Source organism: Ictalurus punctatus, chromosome 2, assembly GCF_001660625.3.
Source record: "Ictalurus punctatus breed USDA103 chromosome 2, Coco_2.0, whole genome shotgun sequence".
Classification (NCBI taxonomy): domain Eukaryota; kingdom Metazoa; phylum Chordata; class Actinopteri; order Siluriformes; family Ictaluridae; genus Ictalurus; species Ictalurus punctatus.
In genome coordinates, this window is record NC_030417.2 from 39282723 (window position 1) to 39297002 (window position 14280).

At 45.4% G+C, this 14280-nt stretch overlaps 3 protein-coding genes across 3 annotated transcripts in view; 2 read left to right on the forward strand and 1 right to left on the reverse strand.

Annotated features, from left to right (window-relative positions):
• The first annotated feature begins 1896 nt into the window (after window positions 1-1896).
• Window positions 1897-6591, forward strand: LOC108280912 (cytochrome c oxidase subunit 6A, mitochondrial). Its single transcript, XM_017496418.3, has 4 exons — window positions 1897-2055; window positions 3445-3525; window positions 4951-5093; window positions 5948-6591. The coding sequence occupies exons 2-4, from the start codon at window positions 3450-3452 to the stop codon at window positions 6041-6043; spliced, it is 315 nt and encodes a 104-aa protein (XP_017351907.1). The 5' UTR covers window positions 1897-2055; window positions 3445-3449; the 3' UTR covers window positions 6044-6591.
• On the reverse strand, window positions 6155-12979 carry armc5 (armadillo repeat containing 5). The gene is made up of 8 exons (XM_017495892.3): window positions 12706-12979; window positions 12039-12436; window positions 11798-11828; window positions 11272-11382; window positions 10219-11107; window positions 9304-10073; window positions 9004-9136; window positions 6155-8846 (listed from the first exon to the last, which is right to left on the reverse strand). The coding sequence occupies exons 2-8, from the start codon at window positions 12417-12419 to the stop codon at window positions 7832-7834; spliced, it is 3330 nt and encodes a 1109-aa protein (XP_017351381.1). The 5' UTR covers window positions 12420-12436; window positions 12706-12979; the 3' UTR covers window positions 6155-7831.
• A 270-nt stretch (window positions 12980-13249) lies between these two features.
• The window catches only part of si:dkey-66i24.7 (uncharacterized), a 2775-nt gene continuing 1744 nt past the window's right edge, over window positions 13250-14280 (forward strand). The window contains exon 1 of the mRNA XM_017496321.3: window positions 13250-13487. Within this exon, the coding sequence (XP_017351810.1) occupies window positions 13394-13487 (94 nt within the window). The 5' untranslated portion in view covers window positions 13250-13393. The remainder of the gene's footprint in view (window positions 13488-14280) is intronic.

Sequence of the window (14280 nt, forward strand, 5' to 3'; positions counted from 1 at the left end):
CCTCGTTGATCTCATGACGTTTCAGATAAGGGGCGGGGCTAAAAGAAGCGCTAGCGAGTAGTAGTGTGCAGTGAGTCAGAAGAATCGGTTCAGCTCACCAGTAAGAGCCGACTCTTTCGGCTCCCAAACGGCTCATTCCCTCAAATTTCGCGTCAAGTGATCAAAAACTCTCACTCTTTCCTCCGAGTAACAGCACAGCGTTACACCTGGCTCCAAATACCAATCCGGTTCTATTGTTTTCACTATACACTGAAGGCATTTGGGTTTGAGATTAAAAAAAACAAATGACGCTTTCATTTCCTGATATTTACATCTAGATATGTTAAACAGCTTTGGTGGCGGAGTTCCATCATCGATAAAGATTAGCGAGAATGTTCCAGAAGCAGCCGTGCAAGCCCAAGCCATGACACTACCTCCACCATGCATGACTGAAGAGCTTGTATGTTCTGGATCATGAGCAGATCCTTCCTTTCTCCACACTTTGGCCTTTCCATCACGTTGGTAGAGGTTCATCTTGTTCCAGAACTTTCGTAGAACATCTCTGTATTTCTATGTGAATTCCAGTCTGGCTTTCTGATTCTTACAGCTGATGAGAGGTTTACATCTTGTGGTACGGCCTCGATATTTCTGCTCTTGAAGTCTTCTTTGAAAGGTGGATTGTGAGACCTTCACTCCTGCCCTGTGTTTTTGGGGTTTTCTTCAAAGCTCTCACGATGTTTCTGTCATCAGCTGCTGTTTTCCTTCCTTCCGTTCCACGTCTCCTTGCCCGGTACAGCAGTGGTTTCTTTCTTTTTTAGGACATTCCATATTGTTGTATTGGCTATCCCCAATGTTTGTGCGATGTCTCCGATAGATTTTCTCAGCTTCAAAATGGCTCACTTTTCTCCTATATACAGCTCTCTGATCTTCATGCTGGTTTATCCTTTTTAACAAACGCAGTCTTCACAGCCGAAACCTAGAGCTCAAACCAAGAGGAGACATTCAGAGCTATTAATTCTTTAAACAAATCGATTTAACAGAGCACACCTGGGTAACAAGAAAGACCCGTCAGTGACACGTTAGAATATTTTTGATCACTTGAAAGAAAAAAAAATAATAAATGGGTGCCATGTTCTAAGCCACACACCTAGATGTAAATATGAGGAAATGAAAGCTGAAATTTCTATCTATCAAAAGCACAAATCCAAGTCAACAAAAGGAACGGCTTCAGAAGATCATCAATGTTTTGGAATGACCAGTCAGAGCTCGGATCTGAATCCTGTCCAAACCCTGTGGAAGGACCGGGAGAGGGCTCTGCACAGGAGATCCGCTCGCTACACAAAAACACAAGAGCGCCGTATTAAAAGCAAAAGGTGTTATTGGTTAAGGGGTGTGAATACTTATGCAACTTACAATCTGTTGTAAGTTTTGTCTTTCGTTCCTATTCGTCTTTCACTTGAACGCCGTCGTTTGCTGCATCACGTTAAAAGGTGGGAAATGATCCCACAGGATTTATCTTCATTTCATTATTTTTGTTTTACACAACAAGAACCTGTGATTTTAACAGGGGCGTGCAAACTTTTTACACCCACCGCTGCCTCCCAGTGCCACCTCGGGGTGAGCGGACCTTTACACACCGGAGGTCATGATACCAAGATGTCTGACTATAAATTCACACACATTCCCAGGCCACGAAGGTGTGCATTTTATAATGGAACGTTCACAAAACGAAACTTTCACACCAACATTAGATTTTATAAAGATTTACATGTGGACTAAAAAAAAAAAAACCCACAAAAGATTAGAAACCCTAAATGATCAGCAGAGTTCAGGTTACAGAGCCGAGGTTCAGTCAGACGTGTGTGTGTACGTGTGTGTACAAATATAAACCTCGTTTCTTGGCAGACGGACAGACTGCACCGGGGAGGAGTCTGAGAGTCAGGAGCAGGACAGACTGAAGGACAAACACTCAGACGAGACACAGAACATACACCACGAGCCCAACAATAACAACCAGAAAACAGAAGAAAAACCAGACGATCATCTGATCTTCTGACCATCTGTCAGGACAGACGAGTGAGTGCACTGGTTTTTGTAAGAAATAAAATACACCACCATGAGAACTTTCTTTTCCAGCAGGGTTAGTCTTCACACTCGATATGAAACATTTCGTTCCTTCCTCACAAACACCACCCGCGTTAGAGAGCTTGCTTTTCTCTCCGTAGGTCAAGAGTACAAACTTTAAAACGCTAAATTAATCCAGATAATCTGTTTAATCGTGATCATGCTTTAAAAAAAAACAAACCAACAGGTGGGCGGAGGGAACGTTCTGACGGCCGGAGCCGGAGCCGGAGCCGGAGCCGGAGCAGGCCTCTGGAAGATCACACACTTTTCTGTTTTTGATACGGCAGTAAAATACGCAACACAAACTCTCCTCCGTTCTTCATGACCTTCTCTGGAGGTGTTTATATTAGACGTTAACGTGAAGTTAATATTTAGACGTTGGTAATTATTAAGCGTGTGTGGGGGTTTAAAACAAAGTTAGAGAATAAAAATAGTCTCTTATTTCAGTGTTAGTCTGATTTAACTGCATTCTCATGAACACCCATTAGGTGCAATTTTTTTTACTGACCTACCGATTTTATACACACACACACACACACACACACACACACACACAGAGTATATATACACAGTATACGGCTAAAAGTATGTGCAGGGGTGCACATCTCATTCCAGGTTTCTTCTCCCTTTGCTGTTACACTAGATTTGGGGGCGTGGCTGTGGGGATTTGGGGGCGTGGCTGTGGGGATGTGTGTTCATTCAGCTACAGGAGCGTTAATGGGGTTGAGGTCAGGTGCTGATGTTGAAGTGAGGAGACTCCAGTTCATCTCAAAGGTGATGAGTCAGTGGGGTTGAGGTCAGGGGTCTGTGCAGGACGCTCGAGATCTTCCACCTTCACACACCACGTCTTCATGGAGCTCTCACTTCCTGTGTGTCGTGCGGGAACAGGTCTGGACCTCTTAGTTCCAGTGGAGGGAAAGTGTGTATAACTCTACAGCGTACAGAGATGTTCTACACGACTGTGAGCTTCCAACGAACCACATATGGTCAGGTGTGACGTTCAAGGGCGCACATACTTTTGCTCATATAGCGTACGTGCTTGCTCAAACACATGATGTATTCGTGCATTAAACATTAATTTGCAGAAAACGGTGCCTTCATCTCTCCAGCACCTACGTGATACAGTTTTATTTAAGAAACGCTGACGCACGAAAGCTGCTGTCAATTGTTATGAAGAAATATCCGGCGGCCATTTTGGGTTTGTGCAGGTTAACGTGTCTACTTCCAGTTTAAGGAGATTAACGAGACTCTTTTTAATCGCTCTGACGCGAGGAAGAGTGTTTAATCTGCTCAGTAAACACAGCAGTGATGATGGACTGCAGTTTCTCGTCTGCTCTGCAGAGGAAATGGCTGCGTCTGCGTCGTCTGCGGTGGCTCGCCGCGTCCTCGCCGCTGCATCGCACGGAGGCCACGAGGGAGGAGGTGCACTCTTTCTTTCATTTTCAACTCTTTAGCGCTCTTGTCTTTACCGCTCAGCATCATCAGCACAGTCATAACAGACAGGTCCCAAAAATCCTGCAGGTGTACACTGTCTATTTTTATAGTAATGTCTAGAATATCTGCACTGTACTGGAGAATGTTAGACATTTATAAAGGAGGGTTTTTTTATAAGGAAAACAAGATTAATGTGAATATATTTTATATAAAGTTTGGAGGACTTGTATATAAAAAAACATATTTAGAAAAATATACAACAAATAAAAACGAACTGTTGAATGCAGCATTCATCATTATGGGCACGTATATGGACCACCAAAAGGGACACATGTGCCACAAAAAATGTGTCTTAGGCATAAAAACCACCAAAATGCAATAAATTACATAAGAGCGTTTGACAACGATGTTTAAAAAAAAAATAAAAATAAAAAAATAAAAGTAACTTAGAAACCTTTTTTTATTTTTATTTTTTACCTTTAGCACATTTATTAGAGAATATTTATCATGTTCGGGACGTTCAGTTGTTTTGCCCGTTATTGTATATATTTTTTTATATATTTATTCACGCTGATATTTAAGGAACTTAATTAGAGGAAGAATCCGAGCACGCTGAAACTTAAATGTAATCGTAGGTTACTTTCCTTTTCTTTCATTTTTGATCATGGGGTGTGTAAACATATGCACACCACCGTATAAAACTTTTACTGATGATTTAAATGTTTCACCAGAGCGCTGCTGAATGCTGGATCGTCATTCCTTTTTTTTTGTTATAAGACACACGATTAAATTAAATGAATTATTTTCATTCTCCGACAAACTCGATTAATAGCAGTTACACGATTCGAAAACACACCAGTGGTAAAGACGCTGTAGAATCCTGCACATCATCACAAAATCTTTTTTGTCCTCGTTTTTTATTTTTTTTTAATTATTATAATTTTTTTTTTTTTTTTACACATTGTCATCAAATGCTACGGTGCAATTTACAGCATAAAACATGAACATTTTTACGTTGTATTAAAAGTAAAACCTTTGTTTTAAACCTGGTGGCCCCTTTGGCCTTCCACATGAGTGTACAGTGTGCTCGTGATGCGCTGAGTGATGTGTTTACCGCTTTTATTTGTTTGTTTGTTTGTTTGTTTGTTTATTCGTCTACGGTACACGCTCCACCCGGGTCCCTGATGGTTTAAATGATTCATTTGTGAATAATTTGGGGAAAACATAAAATCAACTAGATGTGTTATAGAAGGTTCAAATAAATACAACATAAGATAAAAAAAAAGCCTGTTTCAGAGCTGTTTAATAAATCAGTTGTAGAAGCTCAGTGATGGATTCTGAAACACCACTAACATGGTGATGATGATGAAGAAATGTGATATTTTAAAATGTTTATTTATTTTTGACACACAGTTAAGACGTGGAGAATCCTGACGTTCGTGCTGGCGTTACCAGGCGTGGCGGTGTGCATGCTAAACGCTTACCTGAAGCACCAGGCTGGCTCCCACGAGCAGCCCGAGTTCGTCCCATACCCTCACCTGCGCATTCGCACCAAGGTACGCACGGCGTCACTTCCTGTGCGGAGAGGAAACGAGGCCTGGAGGACAAAGGCAGGACCAGAGATCAGTTCACGGCGTGTTTATAGTGAACATCACGTCCATGTGCATAACAGAGTTAAAAAGATCATTAACGTCAGACTGTTTTTGTTGCTGTTGTTTTTTTTTTAAAAAGCACTGATGATGTAGTTACAGTTAGAGGAGAAAAAAGTATCAGAAAATATTTATAATATATATATTTTAAGTATATATGATAATATAATAATCCGAACACGCTACATCTTGGCGTAGATTAAATTTATTTTCTTTAATTTAAGTCATGCGGGTGTGCAAACTTATGCACACCACCGTAAAAAAAAAAAAAAAAAAAAAGATTCTACCGATGATTTTCACCGCCACCGATCGTTTACGCCGCCTCTGGACTGTGATTGGTCAGAAGGTGTTGATGAATTTTCTAGAACAGCAGCTCCAACAGCTGGTTTATTTATAATTAATTAACGCACTGGTTCTGATCCGTTACAGTTTCTATAGTAACGGCTCGATCACGGGGACTCGTAGACAGTGAGGACTTCTGTAAGTACAAAGGTGTTTATGTAACATTTATGGAAGGAGTCTCCAGTGTCAGCGCTGTGTAACAGGCAGAGGTTAGCGTGTCGTGGTTTCTCTGTAAACTGCAGCGATGTAAGAGGAATAACACACTGGGGTCGGACCGTTGTAGGAAAGTAATCAACGTCAGGGTGGTAATAGTAAGATTTATCAAAGATGTGTGTAACAAATCTGTAAGTGTGTGTGTGTGTGTGTGTGTGTGTGTGTGTGAGACTCAGTGATTTACCGGGTTTCTCTCTCTCTCTCAGCCGTGGCCGTGGGGTGACGGAAACCACTCGCTGTTCCACAACGCTCACACCAACGCTCTGCCCACCGGCTACGAGCACTCGCACGACCACCACTGAGCAACAGCACCGCCCGGAGGTCACGTGTGGAACTGCGCAACCTAAACCTACTGCATGAACAGAAAAGTTTAACCTTGACTGAAATAAAAATTTTAAAAAAACATAACGGCGTTAAAGTGGAGAGGCGTTTTTATTTTTCTTATCACACGAGGAAACTGGCCTCAGATATCTTAATACACTTAATACACTCTGTGTTTGTGTGTGTGTGTTTACAAAAATTAAGGAATGAAAAATAGAACATAAACTTTACTCTATCCCTGACATAATCGCACAACTGTACAACGGCACAAGCTACACCCGCGTATATATCTTATATTACAACAACATGAGTAAGGAAATCAAATCGCTCTTCGATGCAGCATCGTTAACGTATAGAATATATCACAGGTCCATATGACGAGTCACTCCTGAATGTTACGCTATACACGTGGTATTCAAAAATAATAATAATCAGAATCATAATACATACAATAAATCAGGAATGGCACATTTTACAAACAAAAAAGGGGAGTAACTGGATCACAACATTCATAAAAAAAAAAAAAATATCTGAATCCAATAAAAAAAAAAAATATATATATATATATATATAATATAATATAATATAATATAATATAATATAAACTTCTCATTTATTCCTTTTGTTCTCAGCAAATAATGATCGCAAAATTATTCTCTAATGCTTCTCTTCTTGAGGTTTATTCACACTGAAGACGACGAGAATAAACGTCATAAACAAACACAAACGGATTCTTCACATGTTCCGTCTCTTCGGCAAATAAATAAACACGGAGAAGCGGGGCGCGGCCGCTTAAAGAAAGAAAGGGCGGAAAGAAAACGAGCAAATCCGCGTCGAGCGGGAAGAGAAAGTGTGCAGTGCGAGTGCTGCAACATCCTGAAGGAAAAAAAAAAATTCATATAAATTCAATTAATTCAATTAATACACAGCTGTCAATCATTTTAATCATATGCTGATCTGACAGTTTTATTTTGGGCGGGGGGGGCGGGGGGGACTGGTGTATTTTTTTTTTTTCGGTGCTCCTACACAAAAGCGCCCGAACGAAGGTCTGACGCTGTACTGAGCATGTGCAAAAAAAAAGGACGTACACGCGAACTGAGCCTGATGCCATCGATGCACAGCTGGATCACATGACAATCCAGAGCCAATCGCAGGACAACAAACATCAACGGTTCCTATATATCAGGGGTGTCCAATCTTCTCCGGAAAGCGCCGGCGTGGGTGCAGGTTTTCATTCCAACCAAGCAGGAGCCACACCTGATTCCACCCGTTTCATCAATGGAAACCTGCACCACACCGACCCTTTCCGGATAAGACTGGACACGCCTGGTCCATATCCATCCATCCGGCGAGAGTTAGCGGTAGTAAAACTGACACTGTAGTGTGGATGGAAGACCAAAATGGAGAATTCAAATACAAAAGGCTGTATCTGATTGGCTGAGATCTGACAAACCGAAGCATGACTGCAGGAAGGGCGGCGTCTTCAGCAGTTTTTACCAGAACTGGATTTGTTTGTTTAGAAATCTGATCGCGCTCCTTGTTTGTGCAAAAACTGAAGGTGTTAAGTGTGAACAGACCTTACGCGGCGTAGTACCGGATCAAACAGAAAACAAAAACAATCGCTCTGTTCGAGCGCAGTGTAAAGTCAGAGGAACGTCTACTCAGGTGCGTCTGTAAGTAGCAGAGGAACTCGGGAGTCTGTCGGAACGTCGCTCCAAATCTCCGCCTTTGACCGATTGAAGTCCGAGTGGAAATTCCCGGCGGCGGTGTTAGCTCAGCGCGGCGGTGGCGAGACTCAGCAGGTCCTGGCGCAGGCTCTCTGTGCAGTCTGCCTTCCGGACCAGACGGAGGAGGCAGTCGGAGGAGACGGACGGAGGCAGCTGAGGACGCAGCAGGATGGACAAGCAGGACAATCCGAGTCGGGAGTAGGAGTAGCGCTGGGAGAACCAGTAGGCCTGAGGCAGGACGGAGCGCAGAGCACCGCCCTCGTCCGTGGTGTCGGGAGCGCGGTGGCGTTTCTGAGTGCCAGGAGGTTCCCGTGGAAATCGACCGTCGACTTCCGACGCCAGAGAGGACAGCACGGACACGCACAGGTCCTCGGCTGTCCGCTGTAACCCGGGAACCAAAAACCGACTGGCTCCCATCATCGCCTCAGCTAGAGGAGTCTTCTGAAACACCGCGTGACCTCCCGTCAGACCTCCGGAGACCAGCGAGGACAAAACGAGGCAGCGTCCGCCTCCGTCTCCGTCTCCGCTCATCCTGCAGCCGTGAAGGTAATGAAGCACAGGCAGCAGCATTCCCCGGCTCACGTCTCGGATACGAACGGCGTCTATGCTGGACCTCTGCACTTCATCGAACCTGCCGCTCAGTAAGACACGGAAGTACTCCGACTCCGCCACGCCCACTTCCCCGGAAACCACTCCCCGACTGGCTGGAAGCAGACTTCCGTCGTCCAACAGGAGGCTCAGGTCGTGGTCGGATGTTTGGTAAAGACACGGACAGGAAGAAGAATCCGGATCCTGCCGCAGGTTTTCCAAAGCGCCGGGACTGTCCGGCTTGACCTTCGACCTCTCCAGGAGACTAGACAGGCAGCCGATCAGAAGAGACGCGTACAGCGAGTGACACCTGGAAGCGCACGCCTGTTCAGGTGGGCAGATCCAAGCGGAGAGGAAAGTTCTGCATTTATCGGTGCCGTCGTCTTCGTCCTCCAGACAGAAGAGCGGTTCGAGGGCCGAGATCAGACCGCCGCTGTCCAAAAGCAGCTTCTTCAGCAGGACTCGGTTGCTGCAGAAAAGGTGAAAAATAAACACTGAAGTATTGTGAAATAAATAAATAAATAAATGAAAAAGAAAGAAAGAAAGAAAGAAAGAAAGAAAGAAATGTCGTGAGTTGCGAGTGACGTAAACGTCCGAACGTGCGCGGACGCCGTGGCCGGACGTACCTGGAGATCAGCGGCAGAGAGAGGACGCAGTGGAGTTTATCGCTCTCTGAACCCGACAGGACGATGTGCGTGAGAACTCCAGAACCGAATCCGGTCTCACTCTGGACGTGCAGGTTGTTCAGCAGCCCCTGACCTGCAGGGAGAAAAGTTTATAGACGCGCAAGCCATAATTAATAAATAAATAAATAGATAGATAGATAGATAGATAGATAGATAAATAAATAGCCCGGAAAATTTAAAATATCAATAATGTGAATGAATATGCATGAATATGCAAATTAGACCTAAGACGAGACGTACCCAGCTGTCTGATTTTAGCCTTCACTCTGTCCGTCTGTCTCTCCTTCCCGCCTGGTCGGTCCAGGTCCCGGACACAGAGGTGGTGTCTGATGAGCGCGACGGCGCCGGTCCGGACCAGCGGCTGCAGGCAGTTCAGGTTGTAGCTGATCCTCAACAGCATGCGGCAGCAGCGTCCGCTCGGCTCGCGGTGCTGCGTCAGGTAGTAGAGCAGGGCGGAGAACACGGGCACGGTGACGAGCACGCCGCTCGGGTCCGTGGAGTGGGAGAAGCGAGAGAGCAGCAGCAGGATGGGAGACTCCGGCGCCCATGGCTCGGGGTGATACGGGTGCTGGAACACGGGTGTCTTCGGTATCGCCGGAGGTCCGTCTAAAGAGACGAGGCTGGAACGAGACGAGGAGGAGGACAGAGAAGACGTGCGAGCTCGCTTCCTCGGAGGGGACGAGAATTTACAGGGAGAAACGGGACGTTTGGGCTGAGGGGTGGAGGTGCAGGAGGGCGGACTAGGAGACGCGGGGACGGACAGACGGCAGGGTTTGGACCGGGCGGACGGAGAGGAGACGGGCTTCGGCTGAGCTGGTGATGGAGAAACATCAGCAGGTGTGAGAGAAGGTGAAGAGGAGGAGGAAGAGGAGGAGGAGGAGGAGGAGGAGGAGTAGAAGGAGGAAGGAGAGCAGGTGGGATGAGGAGAACCCGAATCTCCGTCTGAACCACAGGGCGACATCATCAGCTCCACTTCTGAAGAGATGAAACCCTCAGAGAGCAACCAGGACCTAAAACACCACACACACACACACACACACACACACACACACACACACACACACAGCGTAAAAACACAAGCATATAACTCCGTCTTTATTAAATCCTCTTCATTACACTCATGTTTGTGAGAAGTTATGAGCGTGAGAGCTTCACCTGAGGCTCAGGAAGCTGGAGGAACCCTGCTCCTTCCCCACCTCCTCCTTTCTGCTCCCCTCAGGAGGAGGAAAGTCAAACGAGTCATAACACGATCCGAGCTCGGCGCACTGAGAGCTCGCCGAGAGCCCGGCGTCCATCTTGGAGTCGTCTCCCCGGGCGAGGTCGACGAGGCGCGCCGCCAGCAGCGGGACCAGACCGAGCTCCTGCAGCTGCTCCAGAGCCGCCTCGTCGTACACGAAGTCCACGCACGCCAAGACGGCCAATCGCGTCAAAGGGTGGTTCTGATAGGCTGCCAGGAAGCCGATCAGCACCTCGAGTCCGCCGCTTTCCTTCACCTTCACGCGGTTCACCGCTTCTTTGCAGCAGAAACACAGAGCCTTGAACAGCACGCTGGATTTCAGCGGATCCTTTCTCGCTTCCTCTGCAAACTTCTGAATGACGCCCAGCGAGCCCACCAGGGGGCGCAGGCAGCCCTGAGAGCACAGGTTAGCGAGAGTCTTCAGCGCCAGCTCCTCCAGAGCCCCGCCCCCCTCTCCTGACGCCAGCGGGCCAAGTTGAGACAGCACCCCGGAGACGGACACCTCTCGGGCGCACTCGGCGCCGCACCCCCGCGTCAGCTCGTGGAGAGCGCGGAGACACGCCCGCCTCAGGCCCAGGGGGTACTCGGGGGCGAGAAAGAGCGCCAGGGTGGGCAGGGCACCCTGGGAGAGCAGAGAGAGACGGTTGGAGGGCGTGTCCGAGAGGTAGAAGAGAGCGCGGACAGCTGACTGAGTGCGCTCGAGTACGGAGGACGATGCAGCCGGAGGAGGAGGGACGTTGGAGGGAGAAGAGGGAGACGATGGGGAGGTGGACAGGGACAGGCAGAGGAGGAGAGGAGGAACACCACCTGCGTGAGAGAGAGAGAGAGAGAGAGAGAGAGAGAGAGAGATCTAAAACAACAGAAACTCTTCCAAATGCAAACGTTCCAAAGAACTTTGAGTGGCAGGGTTTCATTTGATTGACAGGTGCTGTCGGCGTTGGAGAAGGCGGGGTGAAAACGTAGTCACGGACCTGCGGAGTGAATCTGCGCCGAGCCCTCGGGGTCCATGGCGAGGTTCCCCAAAGCACGAGCCGCTCGGTTCTCCACCGTCTCCACAGACGCGTGCCTCTTCAGGACCGCCACTGAGAACAGGAATCATCACACACACACACACACACACACACACACACAGAAAATACAATGCAATGAATAACAAAAATCTTTCTGTTCACTCATGCAGAACTTCACCGCAGAACTTCATCCCCAAACCATTCTTTTAAACGAAACATCTTCAGGTGTTGGCGTGTAAACGAAGCTGTGTGTCGAATCGCTCCCTTCAGTGACGGAACTACTTTTTCCAGAGAGTAAGAACGTGTATCTGATGGCGTAGGGATACCACCAACCCTTCAGGAGAGTTTTCGTCTCGTATTTTAATCTGACTTGTGAGTTTGGGGTGAAGAAGGCTGTTCTGTTCTTTTCTCACTGAAGGGAAACGAGTCTAAATTCTTGTCCTTAGTAACCAGGACTTAAACTACAAACGTAGTTTGAGAGACTCACCTACGAGAGGAACACCGTCCAGCCTCCGCACCTGAAAGAGAAAATAACGAGTTCAATAAGAACGGTGCTTTACTTTAAAGTTTTATTTTTATGCCTTTAAATCAGTGAAGACGTTTATTACAAGACGTACTTCACTGTTAAATGTTGAGTGTTTTTGTTGATGTTTATCTGACAGCAGTTGTGTAAATGTGTAACGGTCATAGGTCATATGTTTAATTAGCCGTCCTGATTTCTCCCTCACCTCGGCTCGCGTCGCCTTCTCGGTGCAGCAGTTGGCCAGGATGCTGAGGGTCAGGTCCAGGATCTTCCTGGAGCTCTCTGGTCTGTGCAGGATGGCCAGTAGGGGGGGCAAACCACCCTGTGCCTGGTACCGCCCAATTCTGCTGCTTCCTCCTTTAATGTGGTGGGTGCGGATGGCCACCAGAGCCCTCCACTGGCCCGCCCTGAGACGCTTATCTGCGTCTCTGGAGGGTTTGGGGTCAGCGCAGGTCAGGGTGTCCGCTCTGGGGATGGATTTGCTCAGCTGGACCAGGCACCATGACAGAGAGGACTCAGGGGACGGAGAGGACGAGTCTGTACGGCCACTGGGGTGCTTTTCATCCTGTTCTGCCCGGGTGGCCATGTTGGTTTTAATACACCCTACACACACACACACACACACACACACACACACACACACTCAAATTTCTTTTTAGCAGAACCCTTTTATGGCCTGCTTAAAAAAAGCTGCACATGATCCTGAGATTGGGATTAAACAAACAAACAAACAAACAAACAAAAAAGGTCCAAGACTGAAATCATAATTAAGAAAAAAAAAGAAAAAGAAAACTTGCAATAAAAAAATCAGCACACACAAAAATACTACAGTAACCAATTCCACCGGAAATACAGCGTGTTACTGACGTCACCTTTCGAAAGTGCTGCTGGGAAATCGAGTTTTTTTTCACCGACCGCGTCCGCTCCATAAACAACAAGCAGGCCCGAGTTGTAGGCCCTCGAGCGAAGTACAAACTTAACAGCGACTAATTATCATTTCATATCTGGTTGTGTTTTGATGGTTTATCGCAGGTTGATTATGCGTTTCCGTTATTCTGCCCTCCTCAGGCCCAGTTTCATGTGTTCAAACAAAAGCAACCGTCTCGGTTTTTTGCACCGACGCCATCTTTTATAGAACGACGGAAAGAGAAAAAAGAGGAGGGGGGCGCGCGCGTGTTATTGGTGTCTACCTCAGGTTCATGGGCGTTGTAGTTTTTAGGTAAGATTTCTCTTCGAGCGAAATAAACACGCGATTCAACTAGAAGTAGTTCGCGTTACATTCGTGTAAAGAACTCACAGTTGATTATGTTACGACAGAAAAGAGAACATGGTGTTATTTTGACGCTCGAAAATGAGTGTCCATTCATAACACATATCGACTACATTTCCCATAATCCTCCCCACGCCCTCGTCCTGACTTCAGGAGAAACCGCTGAGAAGCAGGTCGTTGTTATAATCATCGCTATCAGAGCCGCCGTTGTTAAACTCCACGATATCAGCGTCAACCCGTGTAGCAACTTTAATCTAAAATTAAACATTTCGAACGTTTAACGTGTCAGAATGGAGGTGGTTGAGTCTTTAGTCGCGGACAGCATCGATGTGGAAAATTCAAACACCAAAGTTTCACCGCTGGACACCGAAAAGTCGAAAACTGGTAAATAAACATGGCGGAATCCTCAACTACTTGATTACCTTCTAGATAGGTGCACTACGTAGGGCGTGACAAAATAAATCCCGAACGCTATGAAGTGCACTACTGGTGTTATAGAGCGCTATTCGGGATTTACACCGTGTTTCCTGTGAACAGTCAACTCAGCGGTGACTCTGAGCAACTACTTTTATTTCAAATAGTTTCTATTTTCTATTTGTCTTTAAAATGACTTTGAAGACCAAATACAGAGTAGAACGGGATTTTAAATTAACATTAAAACAGCAGGAATAATTTACAGATCTGTACTTTTATAAGTTTACAAAACTACTATTGCAAATAATTAAATAATTTACCTCATAATTTACAAATAAATCTATTTATACTTACAAAACACAATTGTGTGTGTGTGTGTGTATATATATATATAATATATATATATATATATATATATATATATATATATATATATATATTATATATATATATATATATATATATATATATATATATATATATATATATATAATATATATATAGTAGACATTTTCTCAATTTTTAATATGTTTATGTGAAAAATATTCATTTATTTAAAATAATAATGCATTGCATATAATGAGAACAATAATTACATTTGAATTTATATTTGAATATTTTCCCAATATTTATTAGGTTGATGTGTACACTGCACTGTGGAGGGAAAAGTAAAGATTATTCTTTTTTTTTATGAATTCAATTAATGCATTGTAAATAATTTATTTAGTTTATTTTGAATAATTTATTTGCTCATCATAGGGCA

Coding starts and splice junctions, on each gene's coding strand:
- armc5 (XM_017495892.3), bottom strand. CDS start 12,419: ATGGCCACCCGGGCAGAACAGGATGAAAAGCACCCCAGTGGCCGTACA. Junction 11,829..12,038: donor AGAAGGCGACGCGAGCCGAG/GTGAGGGAGAAA, acceptor TTTCTCTTTCAG/GTGCGGAGGCTGGACGGTGT. Junction 10,074..10,218: donor TCCAGCTTCCTGAGCCTCAG/GTGAAGCTCTCA, acceptor GTGGTGTTTTAG/GTCCTGGTTGCTCTCTGAGG.
- LOC108280912 (XM_017496418.3), top strand. CDS start 3,450: ATGGCTGCGTCTGCGTCGTCTGCGGTGGCTCGCCGCGTCCTCGCCGCT. Junction 3,526..4,950: donor CGGAGGCCACGAGGGAGGAG/GTGCACTCTTTC, acceptor TTTGACACACAG/TTAAGACGTGGAGAATCCTG. Junction 5,094..5,947: donor ACCTGCGCATTCGCACCAAG/GTACGCACGGCG, acceptor TCTCTCTCTCAG/CCGTGGCCGTGGGGTGACGG.